General features: G+C 36.0%; 2 protein-coding genes across 2 annotated transcripts; both read left to right on the forward strand.

The window, feature by feature from the left end:
- Window positions 1–1,743: 1,743 nt before the first annotated feature.
- Window positions 1,744–6,702, forward strand: LOC148069430 (high affinity choline transporter 1-like). Its single transcript, XM_087803381.1, has 8 exons — window positions 1,744–1,930; window positions 2,687–2,803; window positions 3,420–3,575; window positions 3,679–3,827; window positions 4,479–4,622; window positions 5,261–5,414; window positions 5,778–5,995; window positions 6,070–6,702. The coding sequence occupies exons 1-8, from the start codon at window positions 1,747–1,749 to the stop codon at window positions 6,607–6,609; spliced, it is 1,662 nt and encodes a 553-aa protein (XP_087659507.1). The 5' UTR covers window positions 1,744–1,746; the 3' UTR covers window positions 6,610–6,702.
- Window positions 6,703–9,164: 2,462 nt separating this feature from the next.
- Window positions 9,165–14,527, forward strand: LOC148069431 (uncharacterized). The gene is made up of 6 exons (XM_087802800.1): window positions 9,165–9,222; window positions 9,292–9,383; window positions 12,404–12,518; window positions 12,633–12,745; window positions 12,995–13,109; window positions 14,261–14,527. The coding sequence occupies exons 1-6, from the start codon at window positions 9,183–9,185 to the stop codon at window positions 14,431–14,433; spliced, it is 648 nt and encodes a 215-aa protein (XP_087658926.1). The 5' UTR covers window positions 9,165–9,182; the 3' UTR covers window positions 14,434–14,527.
- The last annotated feature ends 4,614 nt before the right edge of the window (window positions 14,528–19,141 follow it).

Genomic DNA, 19,141 nt, shown 5'->3' on the forward strand with positions numbered 1-19,141 from the left:
TGTGGGCTCTTTCTTCATTTTTCCTGAACCTAAAGAACTGATCTTACTTAGGCTTACACAGTAATTATGGGTCACTCTAAACTATTAGGCCTAACTTCTCACTGTCACTCTCTTGAAACACAAAACTGTCTGTTGTACCTCTGAGCTCCGCCTGCCTCTCACGTACCTGTTTTGGTTCCTTACACATCCATCAGATTGGAGTAAAAATCTATATCAAGAAAATGCTTAAGCTTAGCTAAGTCTTCCATCTTGAAATTGTCTGAATGCATGTCATCTACATCCACCATTTTTTGTTTATAGGTCGCAGAAATGATTACATCATCCACCCAGATTAACACTACATTCATTCGTCGGATAACATCCGGATATTTGTAATTTGTAATATTTCTTGCCATGTCTGCATATCCTGACAAGTATTCCAATTGACACTGTCTTCAGTGCCAAGGATATAAATTGCCATACACACTAATGGTACACTCCTTATATAAACATGTCCTGAACTTTTGTAAAAGAAAAAGTGCTGTTCCTTCAAAGCAATGGTTTATTTTACTAAAACAACGTCTTAAGGATAACTCGTTTCTCTGCTATGCTATGCACCGTCGACCAGTATCAGCCACACCTTTGCATCCTTCCTTGCATTAGTGGTTTCACTTAGAGGTTGAACTTCTAAGACTTCCCTCTTTTCCTCACTGACCCACCCTGCTGTTTCATCTTCACACACATTCTTTCGTCATCTTCAATTCTATTCACTAAACTGTTTGATTATATTAAAGAAAATAGTAATAATTAAAGTTAATGTGCTATTTAATTGTTGACTTAATACGTTTTGTCTTACCTTTATCAATTGTCATCATTTCCTTACAGTATATATTGTTTTTACTTAATCTATTTTTTTTTTTACAAATTCCGGAGTCGTCCACAACCACGAAAAATTCCACGTATGTATACCAATATGTAATGACGAATAAAGCCGCTCTTGAAGAGTGGTAGAGAGTCACAGTTATAGAGTTCAGGTGGTAGAGAGTTCCAGCGACTGATGGCTTTGCTTCCCATTGTTTTGAGGCAGGCAGATGGCAGAGAGAGGTGAATGAAAGAGGGGCAGCAGAGAGATTGGAATGTAAGGTCAATTCGCACACTTTATCCTTGACATTTACTCACAGGCGCCCATCATCCTTCTTCAGGGACGAGACATCATCAGAGTGCATATAGCCCGCGAACAGGTTAATGGATCTGCCAACTCGCTATTGTACTTGTAATGTTGGTTTCAGTAATGTACACAAACCATTGAATATAAACACATTTTACACAACTATTTTAGATCAAAAACAGCCATCCCTCTTTAATCCATGCCAAAATGCTTTCCATGTGAAAGAGAAAATTCAGTGACGAGCATGCAATCGGTCGACAAGAGCCTGGTGAGGAACAGACTTGTGAATCTGATCAACTTTAGTTACACTTTCACCAACGTCACATTGATACTATGTATATGGTGGGCTGAACTTTGCTATGTTTGCAGAAAGTTTATCTAGTCTGTTAAAGTTGTTATCGTAATATCTTACAGTAACAAGAACTCATAGTCATCCTCAGCAATCATTAAAAGAGGTCGTAATAACTAATTGCATTTTTGCTTTTGTGTCTCAGTGAACTAAGGGAATGTAGAGAAGCAGGTTCAAAGACATGAAAAAAAAAAAAAGGCATCCACCCTCCCACTCTGAGCCCGGAAATCTTCAGATGTGATCCAGCACCATGGCTGTCAACATCCCAGGAGTTGTGGTTATGGCAATGTTCTACCTTTTAATCTTTGGCTGTGGCATCTGGGCTTCTTATAAGGCCCGAAGGGAGCAGAAAAAGAGTGGAGCCACTAGCACGAGTATGGCAGTGCTAGGGAACCGCAACATCAACTGGGTGGTTGGAGTCTTCAGTTTGACAGGTAACAGAGCAAATTCTTAACCTTTGGAGGCTAAATCATTAGTATGTATGCAAGACAACATAAAATATATATTATAAATAGAGACTATTGGCTCTTTACATGTAGTTACACTTGAACAACTATAATATTTTTAAGAACTGCAGGGACATGGATTTGCCTTCTTACTGACTAGAATAGAAATCTGGTATCAGTTTTTTTGAGATCATATGCATTTCTAAACTTGCACGTCTTCAGAAATAAAATTCCCTGGTTACCTTCATAACCAAGGTTCTATTATTGTGTTTACTACATGCTGTCAGGTGTTTATAGTCTGACTCTGAAGGCCCTTGTTATTAAGAAAGATCAATGCAATCTGTAACATCACCTGCTAATTTTGTTAATTGAAAATGAAACATTAGGAGTGTAAATACTGTGTATCGTTTTTCTGTAGTTTCCATTGAGCCACTTTGGCTTTTTTTTCTAAATAATGAACAGATTCATATCTTTGAACTAACACATACTTTAATTGGATTACTTTATACTGGGGAAGCCCAACTTAGAACTTAGAGAAGGGGAAGAGAGGAACAAGGTTTGTCAGTTGAGCCCCTGCAGGTGAGAGGACGGACAAGTTACAACTTGATGGACTATACTGAAAATAATTTGGTTGTGATGCAAATCTGGTTCGATGACAAATAGTCAAAAAAATATATAATTAAGTGCTTTTTATTTCTTTTTACTTTTTCACTTTACATACAATCTTCCTTCTCTTGGTTTTAGCTACATGGGTTGGTGGAGGCTTCATAGTCGGAACCACAGAAATGGTCTATACCCCATCCAAGGGACTGTTGTCGGCTATATTGATGTTGGTGGCTTATATGACAACGTATGCATTAGGTAAGTTTGTGTTCATACGTGCAAAATGTACCCTCTGAATTTGAAACTTCGAGGACAGTGGTCCCCAACCTATTTTATCTCAGGGCCCAGTTTTAAGTCCCAAAGAAAACCTTTGCGGCCCAACTCGGACCCCATAAATACGGAGGCATTATAATAAAAGATAGATAGAAATTGTTTGCGTTCACAGAGCACTTTTTATTGTAGATTGAACATAAAGGACTGAAATCTATAGAGGAGAAACATATTGGAAGCTCCACAGTCACTAACACAGCATATGTAACTTGTTGCAACACCTTCAGTATTAGAAGCATGCATACACATGTGCACACAGGCACACTCATACATGTACACTTACATCAATTGTCATTCCCAAAAAATCCCAATGAAAAGTACTCAGCACTGTACTTTCTCCAACCTCTTCTTTTTTGTTTGACAGCAGGAAGATCATCGGTTGATTCACCATCAGTCTCTTGTCTATATTTTCTTTTAATTATCCCTGTTGATTGTTTTTAATATATTCAATTGTTTTGTATCATTAGGTTAAACATGGTTGCAGTCATGGAGACACAATCATTTGTAGACCTCTCGATTTAATCTTTTAACTTCTCTTTCAAAGCTGGTCTCGTTTTTGCAAAGCGAATGAGAGAAAGTCGCTACACGACAATGTTGGATCCTTTCCATTTGAGGTATGGGCCAGTCCTGACATCAGTCATCAGCATGCTCTCAGTGTTGCTTGAAACGCTGTATATTCCACCAACATTGATCGGTCTAGGTAAAGTGTATTTTCCCCTTTTAAGTGAACATTCCCTGATTGACCATGATTCCTTGCTCTCTAAACATATGTATAAATAAATACTGTGAATGTAACCACACAGGAGGAGTCATGGCTGTTATTCTGGATTTGGATTACAACGTTTGTGTCTGGATCTCTGCAGCTGTGGCAGTGACCTACACACTGCTAGGTGGACTCTACTCTGTGGCATACACTGATGTTATTCAACTCTCCCTTGTTTTTTTCAGCTTGGTGAGTTTCTTAGAACCTTTGCTAAATGGCTAAATGTTTTTTTAATTTGGATTTGGTAGATGTGCTTATTTTCTTAAGGTGTCTGTGACAGGCTTACTGTACACAAGCTTTTAAAACAAACAAAAAGGAACATGATAATAAGGGTTGTATTTTCCAACGAGCCTCATCCAATACAAAATTGGCAAGCCCTTTTCTTAAAAGACATGTAAAAATATTTAAAAATGGCATCAAATTGCCTGCGAAAGTTGCACATGAGCCATGATCTCTAATCAAACAGCCTTAATGTGCTCAAAATTTTACCGTAAATACAGTGATTGCCTTGCCATTGCGTTTGTTATACATTTCTGCCTAAAGTACTGCATATTTAAATACTGTTGTGACATCCAAGACCAACGAAGCAACTCATGTCTGTAGTTTTTATCAATTTTATTCAGAAATGCGGTACAACTCAGCCTAAGCTAAAACAAACAATAAAACTGCTTGTTTTTTTTACCCTTTGACCAACATACAGTTCTTTCAACTCAGCTGATCAGTATCATCACACCTTCACCTACCTGTGTAAAATCCTGAACTTAAAACTTGACATAACCATGAAACCCACTTTTACACACATTGATAAATTATTAAAAATAATTGTGTTTCAATCTACAGTGGTTCTGCGTGCCTTTCATCCTGATGACCCCTCATAGCTTGGATATCAGCGAGACTTTGTTCAACAACTCCCTCCACGCTCCATGGATTGGTGAAATGAAAGTCAAAAACATTGGGTTGGTGATTGATCAATTCCTTTTCTTGGTACGTTGAAACACTCATTTTATTGTCTAACTGAATCTGATGATGAGCATGTTATCATCTGCCAAAGAAACAAACAACCTCTAGAGAGGGGAAGAGCAGACAGCAAACGTCCCCAAACCTCCCACGTAAATCTGTCCTTTGATAGGGGCTCAATTTATAACAGAAAAAATAGCCGAGGTGCCTAAACGTGAAAATGTATTGTTTTCAAGAAAGCCACACAAACCCTTTCCAGGTTCCTTACAGAAAGAAAGTTAGGAAATAAATAACAACACTATTTATGAAATCAATTTGAACAAAACTTTCTTAGATAGCAAACAAATTGAAGAAGGTGTATATTAAAAAAAAACCTAAAAAAAACAACCTTATTTAGGTACTTCAAAGAATTATCAACCCCCTAAAAATGGGTGGTAAAAATAAGTTAGTTTGGGGACCACTGGTGTACACTATAGGCTTGGTTTTATTTTTATTTTTTCTATTCGACCACAAATTTCTAGACTATACAAATCAGTGAAGTATCGCTAAGAGTAAATTATTTTCCTTGTCTTACTGTTGTCGTACTGTTACAACACATGAACAGTTTATTTTCGATTTAAAGAATCGTAACTCTGAACTTTGACGAACGTTACATTATGTTGCAGAGCCTTGGCAGTTTGGGATATCAGTGCCTACACCAGAGGACTCTGTCATCCCCAAACATTTCATCAGCAAGGCGTTCATGCTTGCTTGCAGCCATTTCTTTACCAATATTTGCTATCCCTTCTATGCTGTTTGGAGCTGTGGCCGCATCAACAGGTATGCAACAGTTCAATCTGTATCAATAAAGGGGAATTCATTAGGGAACATAGTAGATACATCATCTTAATTTTGGAAGACCACTAGTTGGACTTTGTCTTTTATAATCCTCATAACAAAAAATACTTCTTACAATTCTCAAAACGAATTAATTCTCAAAACATTCACAAATGATACTCATTATCTAACAGGGGTGGGCATAGTGTTCCAATGTCACTTTATTACCTCGATGTGAGTATGGATGTTTCTTGTTTTCTCCATTGTTTCTTTTTCACTTTTTTGTTAGTAAACATTATTGTAGTAAAGAAAATCAAATACAGCATCTGTAATCCAATTTGAGAACTTAACCTTCTTCTTTTTCAGATTGGAACCAGACATCTTATGGCTCACCGTCTCCTTATGAACGTGGAGAAGCAGCTATTGCACTGCCGATCAGTCTGCTCCACCTCACTCCAAACTATGTCTCAATCATTTGTACAGCTTGTATTGCCGCAGCTGTGATGTCATCAGCGGACTCTGTGTTGCTTTCTTCATCATCGCTCTTCTCAACGAACATCTACAAGAACATCCTAAGGCCACAGGTATGTTTTTTAACCAGATAATTTATGCTCTTACAAAGATTCTTATGTTCATCCTTCTCTGCTCTCCTATACAGGCCTCGGACAGAGAGATCCATTGGGTGATTCGGATCTCTGTAGTCGTTGTGGGTGTTGTTGGAACTGCCTTAACCCACTTTAAAAAAAGCTCTTTATTCTTTTGGTTCTTGAGTACAGACATGGCCTACGTTCTAATCGTCCCTCAACTCGTTTGCATCCTTTTCATCAAAGTAACCAATGGTTATGGTGGTATAATGGGATTGGTGTCAGGACTACTCATAAGACTGTTGAGTGGTGAAACTTTACTAGGGATTCCACCAATCCTGCTCTTCCCAGGATATGCTCTGGAAGATGGAGTCTATGTACAGTATGCTCCAGTGAAGTCCATTTCCATGATCATTGGTTTTAGTAACATCGTCTTGTTTTCATCCTTGACCCACTTTCTTTTCCACAAGGGTGTGTTACCCAACAAATTTGATGTCTTCAGAATCAAAAATACTGGTTCACTAGAGCCAGTCCCAACCACGATGGACACAAGAGAAAGTGTCTATTTTACAGAGAACCGATCTGCCAAGTTGCTGAGGAGCACCAAGTTTTGAAACCTGCCTATACTGTATGTTTTAAAGTACTTCATAAATTACACTGGTATATGGATTTAAGGGTTTTTAATGAAGATGAATCCATCATCATGCAGATAATGCACACCAAGGCACAATTCTTACTATTTTTATTGTCTTTACATTAATCATATTGAAGCTTTGTGAGTCAGTTTACTAGATATTAGAGCTTAGTAGGTTTAAAAATGATGTGAAATAGTAATTAAACAAATTCTATTAAAGTTCAAATAGTAATGAGCACTTCTCTAATTATTTAAGAGGACAGTTTTGTCATATGTCTTTTCGGGTGTATCTCAGTTTGTCAAGTTGTCAAGAAGTACATTTAATTTAAAAAAAAAGAAAAAAGAAAAACCAAAAAGCATTGGTCTTAATCCCTTTTCTCTTCCATCCGTTTGTTCAGGCAACATTTAACATGTTTCAAACTGATGAACATCAATGTTTTTTTAACGTGATTACACAAAATGAACCCACAGGAATCCTGTCATCCATCACATACAATTCATTTTGATTTGACAGCACAAATGGAAATTCAAAAATGTGATGCTATTAATTTTCTTGCCAAAGAAAATAATATTAATAGAGAGTATTAATATATTAAGGGCTTGCACATTGCATTCTGGGACATGCAGTAGACAGTTGTTTCACTATGTTGTGCTAATCATAATGTGCTTTTTTTAATCGTCTCGATCCTTAACTGGAATATGATTGTATTAATGAATTTGAAGCATTTCTGACAGGGGTATATACCAATATTCAGTATATATACACATATCGATCTCTTATATATATTAATAAGAGTAAATTAAATATCCTATTACATGATCTATATACATTAGCAATCGATAATGTAATCTAATTCATTAAGAGTAAAGGGATGGCCAGGGATGTATTTAAAATGAATAACACAAAAGCCAAGTGTCCACTATATTTAAGGTGAGCTTAAGTTTTATTTTTTACTGTGAAATGAACAGAGAAAAAAAAAGGCTTTAAAAGTGAAGTCAGGGCCATCCCTAAAAATACGGTTTATATTATGGTTGGCAATTGTAGCAGGCTTTCTGCAAACTTTGTTTTGTGAAAAAAGAAACACACATCAGAATAAGGAAGGGAAACCATGGCTTTAAAAAAAGTGATTAATGCTTGCAGAAAAAAAACACTGTACAGACAGTTCATTAAAACTAGGACAATCCAGTCAGAAATGAGATACAAAAGGTAAAGAAACATTCGAAATAACATCTTTAATAAATGCAAGAAAGAATACTACAGCAATCTATTAGCAGAAAACTCTAATTAAACAAGAAAAATATGGAATTTTCTAAACAAAGTGACCAATAATAATTGCCCAAAACCGAGTTGAAGTACTTCAAATATGACAACATGCAGGAAGAGAACCAATGAGTCATAACAAATAGATTCAATGAATTGTTTGTCAACATCGGGCCCGAGCTAGCCAAGGTCATTCTGAGCTCACCCCTACACCGGGACCACTTTGATAATGCAATGCTTCCCACACCACTGAAGGCACACAGCACACCTAGACACCTGGTGAACAAATGCTTAGCAAAAACATCCACTGATGTAAATTACCTGGATATGAAACTGGTTAAAAAGGTCTTATTTGATATCATTGCTCCGCTCACTTACATTTTCAATCTCTCATTTCAGCTGGGTCATTTCCCACCAAAATGAAAGTTGCCAAAGTTGTTCCTCTGTTTAAAAAAGGTGGTACACATGAGTTTACCAAATACAGACCAATCTCAATACTGCCACAACTGTCAAAAATTCTAGAGAAGCTATTTAACAATAGGCTAGACGACTTCATCAACAAACACAAATTGCTATATGACAGCCAGTATGGATTCAGAAAGAATTACTCGACTTTCATAGTGCTAACTGAGTCAGTGGAAATCATTACTGATGCCATTAACTAAAACTACACTCAATAGGAATTTCATAGACCTGAAAAAAGCTTTTGACACCATTAACCATAATAATAATAGCTTAAACTACAAAGATATGGCATTAGAGGTGTAGTACTGGAATGGGTCAAGAGCTATTTACACAAGCGATCCCAATATGTAAAAATAGGTGATAACACATCAACTTGTTTGGTCATAGTCTGTGGGGACCCATAGGGGTCAGTTCTGGGGCCAAAACTGTTTTTACTATAAATAAATGATATACAAAAAGTGTCAAACATTCTGAAATTAAAACTTTTCGATGATAGCCACTGCCATTTGTGTTGCATTATTTCGAGTTGAGTATTTTGAGTTGTTGTTTTATATAAAAAAAAAAAACAATAAAAAAACAAAAATAAACGATGACTCGTGACTTTGTTAAACATTTTAAATGTAAGATATATCCCCGTACACTTTATTGATTTCATGACATTTGTTCGTCGAATGTTGACTCATTGCTCATATTGCATCACAGCAGTTTGTAAATATTCAGGAAAGTTCTGTGTAAATAAATAATTGCACAATGTTCAGCAAACTTGGCTCCCTAAATATGCATGATCCCAATAAACAGTATCATTTATCTTCAGTTTCCCATCAGCCATGGACATCAAAGGACTGTTACTAATGCTCTCACTAGCGGGTAAATATTACATTGCTCATAACTAAATGCATATATTTTTTAAATGCAATTTTCTTTTTCTTTGGGCAGCCGTGTCATTTTCTATTTCTCCAGATGAGAGTGGACCTCAAAACTGCAGCTCAAAAACTCAGCTGTTCGGCCGTCTAGCCAATGATCTTGAGGTCAGAGATTGTTTAACACTAACTGAACTTTGTCATCTGTTTTCCTATTTATCAGGAATAATAGTCTAAAGGGAGTTACTTGTGTGTCAACTTTATTCTCAAAAATAGTGTATTCAATCAGTTGTGACTATCCTAGCTGTATCCTGTAAGATACAACCCTTAAAATGCCTAAAAACAGTCACTCTATTGTGATGTAAAATTGTCACGTCAACATACTGACTTCATGGAAAAAAAACTAAGGTTCTACCTAACCTACCCTAAGCTATACTGCGATTAATGTTTAAACCACTTTATTGTATTTGAAGGTCTCCAAGGGATCTGTTAAATGTGGTGTTGTAACAGACTCTCTGAGAACCTGTTTGTACTAGTTTTAAGTCAGAAGATCTTCGTGAAACCTGTGTTGAGCTGTGCACCCTCTTCTCAAGCTGAACTTATGGGGGGTATTCATTAGCTTATTAAAGCATATTTAATAAAGACTTACTGAACTTCAAATTCCCACAATACCGACAGAAACTAAAGAAAAAATTAGAGGTGGCTTTATCTAGAAAAATGTGATGAGGTCACATGAGCTTCTGGCTTAAACTCTTACTCCTCACTGTGGCGAAAATAATACATTACATCTAAAGTTTATTAACAGCAGTATAATACAATTTCACAATCTAACATTGTCTTTTTGTTAGTTGTGAGGTTTTTTGGTTTTTGATTTATGTACCTTAACAACTGAGTACACTAAATAAAGAATGACTCTGAATCTCCGAATTTTACTTAGGTTGCTAAAATCCCACCCAAAAAATTAAACACAATAGAATACAACACAAATGTGCATTTTCCACTCTTAAGACACCAATGTTATTTCTGCTAATCTTTTACAGTTTTGATTCAATGTTTGCTTGTGACGTCTACAACAGTAGTGCAGAATGCAATTGTTACAATTCCGTACTTCACAATGGATCACCTGATATTTGCACCTCTGTCTGCCTATTGTTTTGTGTTTTTTTTTGGCTAAGGTGATTGGTTCCTGATTATCCTCATATACTTCTCTTTGGTTTTATTTGTAGTCATCTTTATTTTTCCCTGAATATATACACTTTTGCATAGTAGAGGCCATACCTGTTTATTCTGTCTCACAGGTTAAAAGCGCTCCTGTGGGCTCTTTCTTCATTTTTCCTGAACCTAAAGAACTGATCTTACTTAGGCTTACACAGTAATTCTGGGTCACTCTAAGCTATTAGGCCTAACTTCTCACTGTCACTCTCTCTTGTACCTCTGAACTCTGCCTGCCTCTCACCCATTGCACCCGTTTTGGTTCCTTACACATCCATCAGATTGGAGTAAAAATGTCAATCAAGAAAATGCTTAAGCTTAGCTAAGTCTTCCATCTTGAAATTCAAGAAATTCAAATTGACTGAATGCATGTCATTTACATCCACCATTGCTGGCAGCAATTATTACATCATCTACCTAGATTAACACTACATTCATTTGTCGTTGTAGTGGCCCAATATTTCATGCCATGTCTGCATATCCTGACAAGTATTCTACTTGACACTGTCTTCAGTCCCAAGATATAAATTGCCATGCACAGTAATGGTACCCTCCTTACATAAACATGTCCTGAACTGTAAAAAAGTGCTGTTGATTCAAAGCAATGGTTTATTTTACTAAAACAATGTCTTGAGGATAACTCGTTTCTCTGCTATGCTATGAACCGTCGACCAGTATCAGGAACACCTTTGCATACTCCCTTGCATTAGGCCAAACCTTGTCATAGGGTGCCATTGGGCCTTTTTAAAACCATAGCAATCAGCAGTCGATCTCCCGAAGTTTCTCATTTTATTACCCCACATACTTGGGCCAACCCAACCTGTTTGCTTCTTGTGATGACATCCATTAGCTGTTAACAAGATATAAGTTTCTTTTAATGATAAAATAACCCAAACCTTTGTACATAGTCTTATGTTGTGTCTACCGTAACAATGTATAACTCTTAACAATTGATTTAAAGAATGACTACATTTGTAAACATCCAAGTTATAAAAATAGGTTTGACACCCTCTGAAGAAGGTTTGCAATTTTAGGGTGTGATTCCTACTTCTTTCTTCCACTAAGAAAGAAAGGCAGCCATGCAGATGTGCAGGGGTTGTTGGTCACACTTATTTGTGGAACCTTGCTAACCGCCAGCTTATCCACGAGATCCATTTCTATGTGCTTCAACCTCTAACCAGGCTTGTTAATTCTTCATAACCACGGTGAAAGCTGGTTAGACATTTATTACTGGACTCAAAGTATTGTTGATCAACATGGACATTAATGTGTGTCTGATATGCACATACTAACAAGGCAGCTGTCGAAGGGTCAACAGTAGCAGAAACATGCGTACGAGGATTATATGAACTGCTGTTTTGCTGACGTGCAGTTGTGTTGCTGTCATTCCCAGTTCCAAGACACTCATTTATCTCTATTCATATTGAAAGGATTAACAAAAAAAAAAAAACTTCATTTTTTTTTGGTATTTGCTCTAAAACAATAGCAGCTCAGTGGCCTTAGACACATTTTATCAAATGCACTAAATGATCTGTCAATAAAATACAGCACAAATAAAATAGGGCTTTTTACAAATTTCCGCATGCAGTATTTTTGGGAGCAACTCATCATGTGACCAAGGCATGGAAATATGTTACCTCAGGGAATACCTAGTTTTTTTTATTTATTTATATATATATCCATTTTTTTTTTTTAAACAACAAAAGAATAACAATGAATCCAATGGAAATTGTTCAATTTGACTTTTTTTTTTCCTTTTTAAGTACTAATAATAAATATACATATGTTTTCTATTGAACTTTTCATGGTAAACAAAGATGAAGATTGAAGATTAAGTACATAGGTAAATAACTTATATGGAACAGTAATTTGTGTTTATATACATATACAGTACGTTATATCAGGCCCAAGTTACTTATATATGAACTAGTCAATGTTCCTAGCGCTTGTATTTTAACTCTGCTCTGAACCCACAGCTGATAGATTCATGCTTCCAAAGTCCACCAGCAAAGTGGAGCAGCCAGCAGCTCGCCAGGATGCTTCTCCACATGAGGAACTTGACAGATAATATGCACAAACATCACCTGACCGGTGAGTTCCGTGGTCGTATGTATAAATGGCTGCTGGTTCAAACCCTTGATACCAACCTCATGTCTACCAGAGATCAGTGCAGGCGTTAAATAACCCAAACTATCAAACTTTTAGAATGTGAAGGCGCAGAGCCGAAAAACTGTACTGCAGCAGAGGTCCCAGAAAATGGAGGACTAGCATGTATTACAATTGCCATGAAGCGCTTTTGTCGACCCCTCTGCAACCATGTAATTACCAATTGTTTTTAAAGATTTTTTTTATTGCCATTTATTCTCGTTCGTGTTGCTAAAGGCTACATTTAGATTTAGTAACTTTATTTTTTTCTATTTGACCAGATCATCTTTTGTAAAAATCGAATTGTTATTATTTTAAAATTGTGGAATGTTACCTTTTAACCATGGGTTGTTAATTCAGGCTCTGGTTACATTAAAGTCACAGTATCAGTGGTGTTCTCTGACCAGTTTTCCTTTTTTCAGGGTTTTGATTTCAACTTCATCAAAGGAAAACCAACTTATGTGGAATGTAGTGAACAGACACGCTTCCGATGGAACACACAGTATGTGGGAGGAAACAAGTTGGCCATCTGCAACTGTGAGTTGTTGTTTTTGTGTTCATGGTTTGCTTATAGTCCCATTGGCAAATTATTGACATTTTTATGCATCATTGCTACTTATTTTTTTTGTTCAGATAAAACATTGGAGTTGATTATCTTTGGATTCACTCACCTGCTTGTTAATATGTAGACATGTCAGAAAATCATCCTCATAAGTGGTGATTTATTGTTTGTATTTTTTCCCTTATTGGTTGTGATCAGAAATACATGATTAATAATGGATCAATTAACTTCCAATTGCTTTCTTCTTCATTCAGAATACTCACTTGTCCAGATTATTTATTTCACTATCTGCTGTAGTTTCCACTTTTGCCACAATATGTCAGAATCTTATACTTTTTGAATATGTTGAAACAGTTTATTTAATTAAATCAGTTTATTTACTTATTTAAATCAAATATAAATGTATTTCATCGTCCCTGTGTTGGGGTCTGTTAGTTTGTATTTGTATGTTCCTCTCTTGTGTAAAGTTAAGTCTAGTTGCATGAATAAGTACACATTCTGGTGCTTTTTAATATCAGTCTGTACCAATTGAACCAATTGTCATATACAATTCAGCAACTTTTTAGTCTGGCCAATATTCTTTTTTTGACAAACCTTAATCTACTAATTCAACGAAACCTGGCTAGATTTTAAAATTAATGATGCCATCTAGTGGCCTTTCCACAATGGAGACACTGTGTCATGTGTCTTCACCACACAGCTCTTTCACCAGGCCTCATCAACCCATCATTAGTATATGTAGTATTTATGGAGGTAGTTACTGCAAAACAGGAGAAAAAACTAAACACGATTTTTGTATCATATTCAAAGATGAAATTATTAATTGTCATTAGTGATGAGACCTCATTATACAGCTGTACACACACACATTATCATGATACAGTGTCTTAATTTTAGAGGCCTCTAGATGGCACTCTAAGTTTGAAAATTATGCCACGTTTAATTGAATAAGTAGTGAAATGTATAAAAACGAGAGTGCCATCTAGCAGCCTTTAAAAATTATGATACAGTGTCTTACTACACAGCTGTAGCATTAGGCCTCATCATCCCATCAATAGTATATATGTATGGACACCCACGGGTCCTGAATAGTATTTGAGCTAAGTGGTGTGTTTTTTTCTCTCAGGGTCAGCGAGGCCACCTCCAAAAGGCAACATGTTTTTCCCAAAAGACCAAAACTGTCTGGCCACCAAGAAAAGCAGCCAACTGACTGACATCATCTTACAAGACCTGATCGCAGAAGTGCACGGACAAGGGATTCTCGGAAAAGCTGAGTCCAAGTGTCTACTGTGCGGATGAATACAAGAAGGCATGATGGTGGGCGTCTTTTAGAATAAAAAAAACAAACAAAACAATTCTAAAGTCCTGTTTAATAAAGCTTCAGAAAAGGTGACGTATTTCCTTGATCCTCTGTGTTTTAAAAAATATATATAAATGAAGTATTAAAGCTTGAAAAAAATCCTAAATATGAAAATAAAATGTATATATATTTTCCCTTTTATACATTAATAGTGTTTACATTTTCCTGCGCATGAGTGTCACACACCAATCAGTTCATATCCATCAACATTGGTCAAGTGTTCTTTTAAGGGGGGATATAAACCCAGATCCTGGTGATATTTGTGATATTATAGCATTATTAGGTTTCACCATCAACCCAAGCCAAGAAACTAGCGAGGAGGCAACGCAGTTCAAACAGAAGCTCGGAAGGTGGAGGTAGATTGTATCTGTTTAGTGTGTCTTCAGAACATTTGAAAGTTACTATTTCAGCTTTGGACTCACAGTTCGACCTCAGAGATCAAAAAAAAAAACTAAAAAAAAACAAAAACCTGTGAACACAGATTCATGATGTTAGACATTTCTCAAAACCTTGTGGGTTGACCTTGGTTCACACAAGCAGAAACATTGTTGTTGGCAGGATGTTTGCCAAAGCAGAGCCATCTCAGTTCGACTTGACCATTAACAAGACAAAACAAAAGTGAGTCTCACTGCTGAACAACATGTTTGCAGCTTGGTCTGGATTCTTCTAGGATTATAAAGCATGATATAAAAGAAGATCAAGAAAAAAACATTTACTCAACCGATTATTTTTTGCTAGCGTTTGTTATAGTCATTTTACAATATATACTTTCATGACCTAAAATAATCTAAATTCATAATTATATCACTTTTTAAGCAGAATATTGAATAGCAAATTGGAGCTCAATTGATGGTAAGAAAAGATCCACTTAATGTCCTCAACTCCATCTATGAGTTCACTGAGAGGGAGCGAGGAGATTGCATAAAAATCAGGTACCACAATAGAATAAAGCCTAGTTAAAACTCACTCTTGACACAGCACATTGAAAAAGCATTATATGGTTGCTAATTTGCAGTTCCTAACCACTGTTTGCCATTGCTATGCAAAAAATAGTTATTGAATAAAATAATATATATATATTCCTATGTTTACAAACAGGGAAACATCTGGCTGCCTGACTTAGCTAGTAGAACTTCCAAGCCATCTACCATCACAATAACTTCGAATGTAGAAATAATTCCAAAAATACCATAAGTTCAATGAGAGGTAACGAGACTAGAGCTTTATTGGAAAACAAGATGGAATGTGTAAGAGTTAGCAAAAGAGTTGGTAAGTTACTTTATTTGTGTGAGAAGTAAGCTAGTGTTGTTTCCCACGTACGACTGCCTGAACCATCACATAAAGCAACTTCATATCAAGCAATGTCTTTTCACTTCAGCTACAATAATTGCTTACTGCACTTATCAAGTGATGGAGGAACGTATTAATAAAAGGCCAGGAAAGAAAAGGTTATTGTTAATTAAAAATAGTTCAAAGCTCAAGATTAAAAAAACAGTAATGTTGACTAACTCACAGATATTGAACATGTGTTTTTATTTACTGTCTTGTTTTTAATTGGAAGTGGATAATGATTTAGCTTTGCTTCTGATTGGTCGTGACCTCATTAGCCCTGATTATATTTTTAATGTACACTTTGTGGATTAGGAACGAATAAATGCAACTGAGGGGAAAATGCTTATATTTATCTTATCAAAAGATAAAATAATAAATAATCTGCAAATCATTGTTATATTTTTAAGAGAGGTTTTATCGACGATGAGTGTTTTCATCTCAGAACAAGGGAGGAGATGAATGTGGAGTAATGAGGGGCATAACAATGAATGACAGGCTTCTAAGGTGGCAGCGTCTCCGGTCAAAAGCACCGTCCTCAGCATTTATCAGACTAATAGGCTGACGGGTTCAAGAAGAAGCTGCACTGTTTTAATGAGGCTGGTGGTCAAGCAAGTGAACACCAACATAATTCATTGCCTGAGGAGGAAGGACAAGAAGGAAGATGAATAAAATGAAGCGGAAACTGAAGCTATAAGAAGTCGATCCATCCATCCTCTCACACATACTTTACTATACACTGAAGTGTCAATTACTTTAAGACTGAATGAGGAGCTTAATCTGTAAAAAGTAAATATATGCATGTTATTTTGCATCTTTTACATATTTATATGTACAAATTAACAAATATATCAAACACATTGGTAATGTAGGTTTAATAGTTTGAGTTTAATTCAACCACACACAACATATACAGATGTAAATACATAATATTAAATTATATTGAATTTAGTTGAGAAAGAAAATATTACAAAGAAGTAAAAATCAATGTTGGGTAGGGTCAGCTATTCAATAGTAGACATTATCCGGAGTAGCCAGATCAGCAATAAGCCAGACTCATCTTCCCGGACAGCTATTGATTTTAGGCTTTAAATTAAATAAAGGAAGACTTTGTGCATAAACTTGGGTCCAGACTGGATTATGATTTTCTGAGAGTGGCACAAACATGACCGAGAGTTCAGTGTTCCACTGTCCAATAAAGACAAAATCAGATGACAGGTGGATAAGGTTTAAAATAATTGTTTTTATGTTGTTACTGCATATAGAGGTTTGTTTACCTTGTATTGGGTCTTAGAGAATCAGACGAATTTGTCTGAAAAATGTAGCGAAAGATGGCAAAATAAAATCAATCAATCAATCTGAGTTTGACATATAAATGGGGAAAAAATGGGTTTAAGATATGGACAGCCAATAAATTGTAATCTTCAATGAAGAAAAAGATATGACGGCATAGAAGGCACAATCAGGTTGTAGTTATTAAGGCAGCTAAAACAATATTGTATAGATAGAGAGAGATAGGTCTGTAATGTCCAAACAGGAACAAAACATGAACTAGAACCAAAGAGCAAAACTAAAAGGAAAAAAACAAGGCCACAGGCAGACACAAGTGGAAGAAATAGAAAAAATAGCACCGAGTTCGGAGAACAGACTATTCTGTACTGCCAGGAAGATACAAGAACATACTGGCACTATTGGCTTGGTTGAAATTATATGAATCAAGTGCAGCTGACAACAGTCAATGATGCTCATGGAAACATACAGTGGATAAAAGCTTGTTGGACAACAGAATGAAACCCAGTGAAAACTCAATCTGGACACACTCAGTTGAAAAATCAAAATATGGTCGCTATTATGCAGTTGCTAACACCTAGTTTTAGTTAGTTTTTATTCTTTTACAGAAAAAAAGGTAAAAAAAACGATTACTTGGCCACTTAATTTATTTATGTTTTATTTTTGAAATGGGTTAGCCATTTAATATGCCATTGTTACACCAAATCCCAATTGTGTTTCAATATTTTTCTATATTAACAAATGGCTGCATGATTTGGCTGGTTTTCAAAGTCCCAAAAAACAAAGCATCGACATTGCCATGATCTGTTCTATTTTGTTTTGTTGCTATTCTTTTGCTTTTGTATATATTTGCTTCAATTGTGTTATGCCAGAGTGTTTGATCGACCATCTAATGGGCCAATTTGTCCTCCAAAATTTGAAACCCAAACCACCCACAGATAGCTTTGTTCCTGAATCATAGCTGCTCTGTAACTATATTACTGTAGCCAACCACAAAATAAAGAGGTGATACGAAAACCATTCTAAGTCACTGCCATGTGACAACTCTGCCAATACAAACAAAGCTTGTTTTCTGTGCAATACCGCATTTCCAATGGTCAAATGAAACTGCTGTTCCATCTATCTACAGTATCGTGGGATTTCGGCCTTTTTCTATACAGCTTTATTTACCTTTAGACACTATTTTTATGATCGGAATTGTAGTTTTTTTATCTGCAAAATTGTGTTTGAAACATGATCAGTCAGGCACGTTACTATAACTTGGAATTTGGTCCAACGAATTCATCTTCTTATTGCAGCTATTTGTGATGTCACACTTATAGGTAGTAACTTTATTTGACCTCTAAATAAAAAACAAACAAAACAAAATTCAATAGCAATAAACATTTTGGTGGAGTACTCTATAAAATACCATCACCAATTCATCCAATTGGCCTGTCCTTAAATTGTTTGTACAGTAATATGTAAATCAAACTCAGATCTAAATTTGTCTTCTTGCCGTCTTGCCTTTTTTTTTCTCTCCCCATTATGTGCTCTCTAACAATATAATATCTATTATTTAACTCACTGATTTCACTACTACTTGTTAAGGATGTCTTTAAAAATCAACAACTGTCCTTCAAGACCACATTAGTTTCCTCACTCATCATAAACGATGAGAAGCCAGAGAAAGTGGTCTCATTATTGCCAAACATCCGTTTATTTTTGGATTTTTTATAATTACATTTTTAAACACCAATTGACAGTACACAAAAGGCCCCAACATTGTGCAACACACTAGTGGATCAACATAATCAGTTCAAAGATATGTAACGGCAGACACACCGAGTTCAAAAAATACTTAAGTAATTTACTCATCCCCTTTAGCCAGACAGAGCAATAAAATATTGCTCTGTCTGATTCTGATCCACAGACCTCAGAGCCCGAGCTGGGGTGTAAGGCTGGATCAGATCACTGATGTAAGTAGGAGTCTGACCTTGAATAGATCTGAAAGTAAGAACCAGGATTTTAAAATTAGAGTGAAGAGTT

The sequence above is a fragment of the Callionymus lyra genome, chromosome 11 (genome assembly GCF_982586985.1).
Source record: "Callionymus lyra chromosome 11, fCalLyr1.hap1.1, whole genome shotgun sequence".
NCBI classification, from domain to species: Eukaryota; Metazoa; Chordata; class Actinopteri; order Syngnathiformes; family Callionymidae; genus Callionymus; species Callionymus lyra.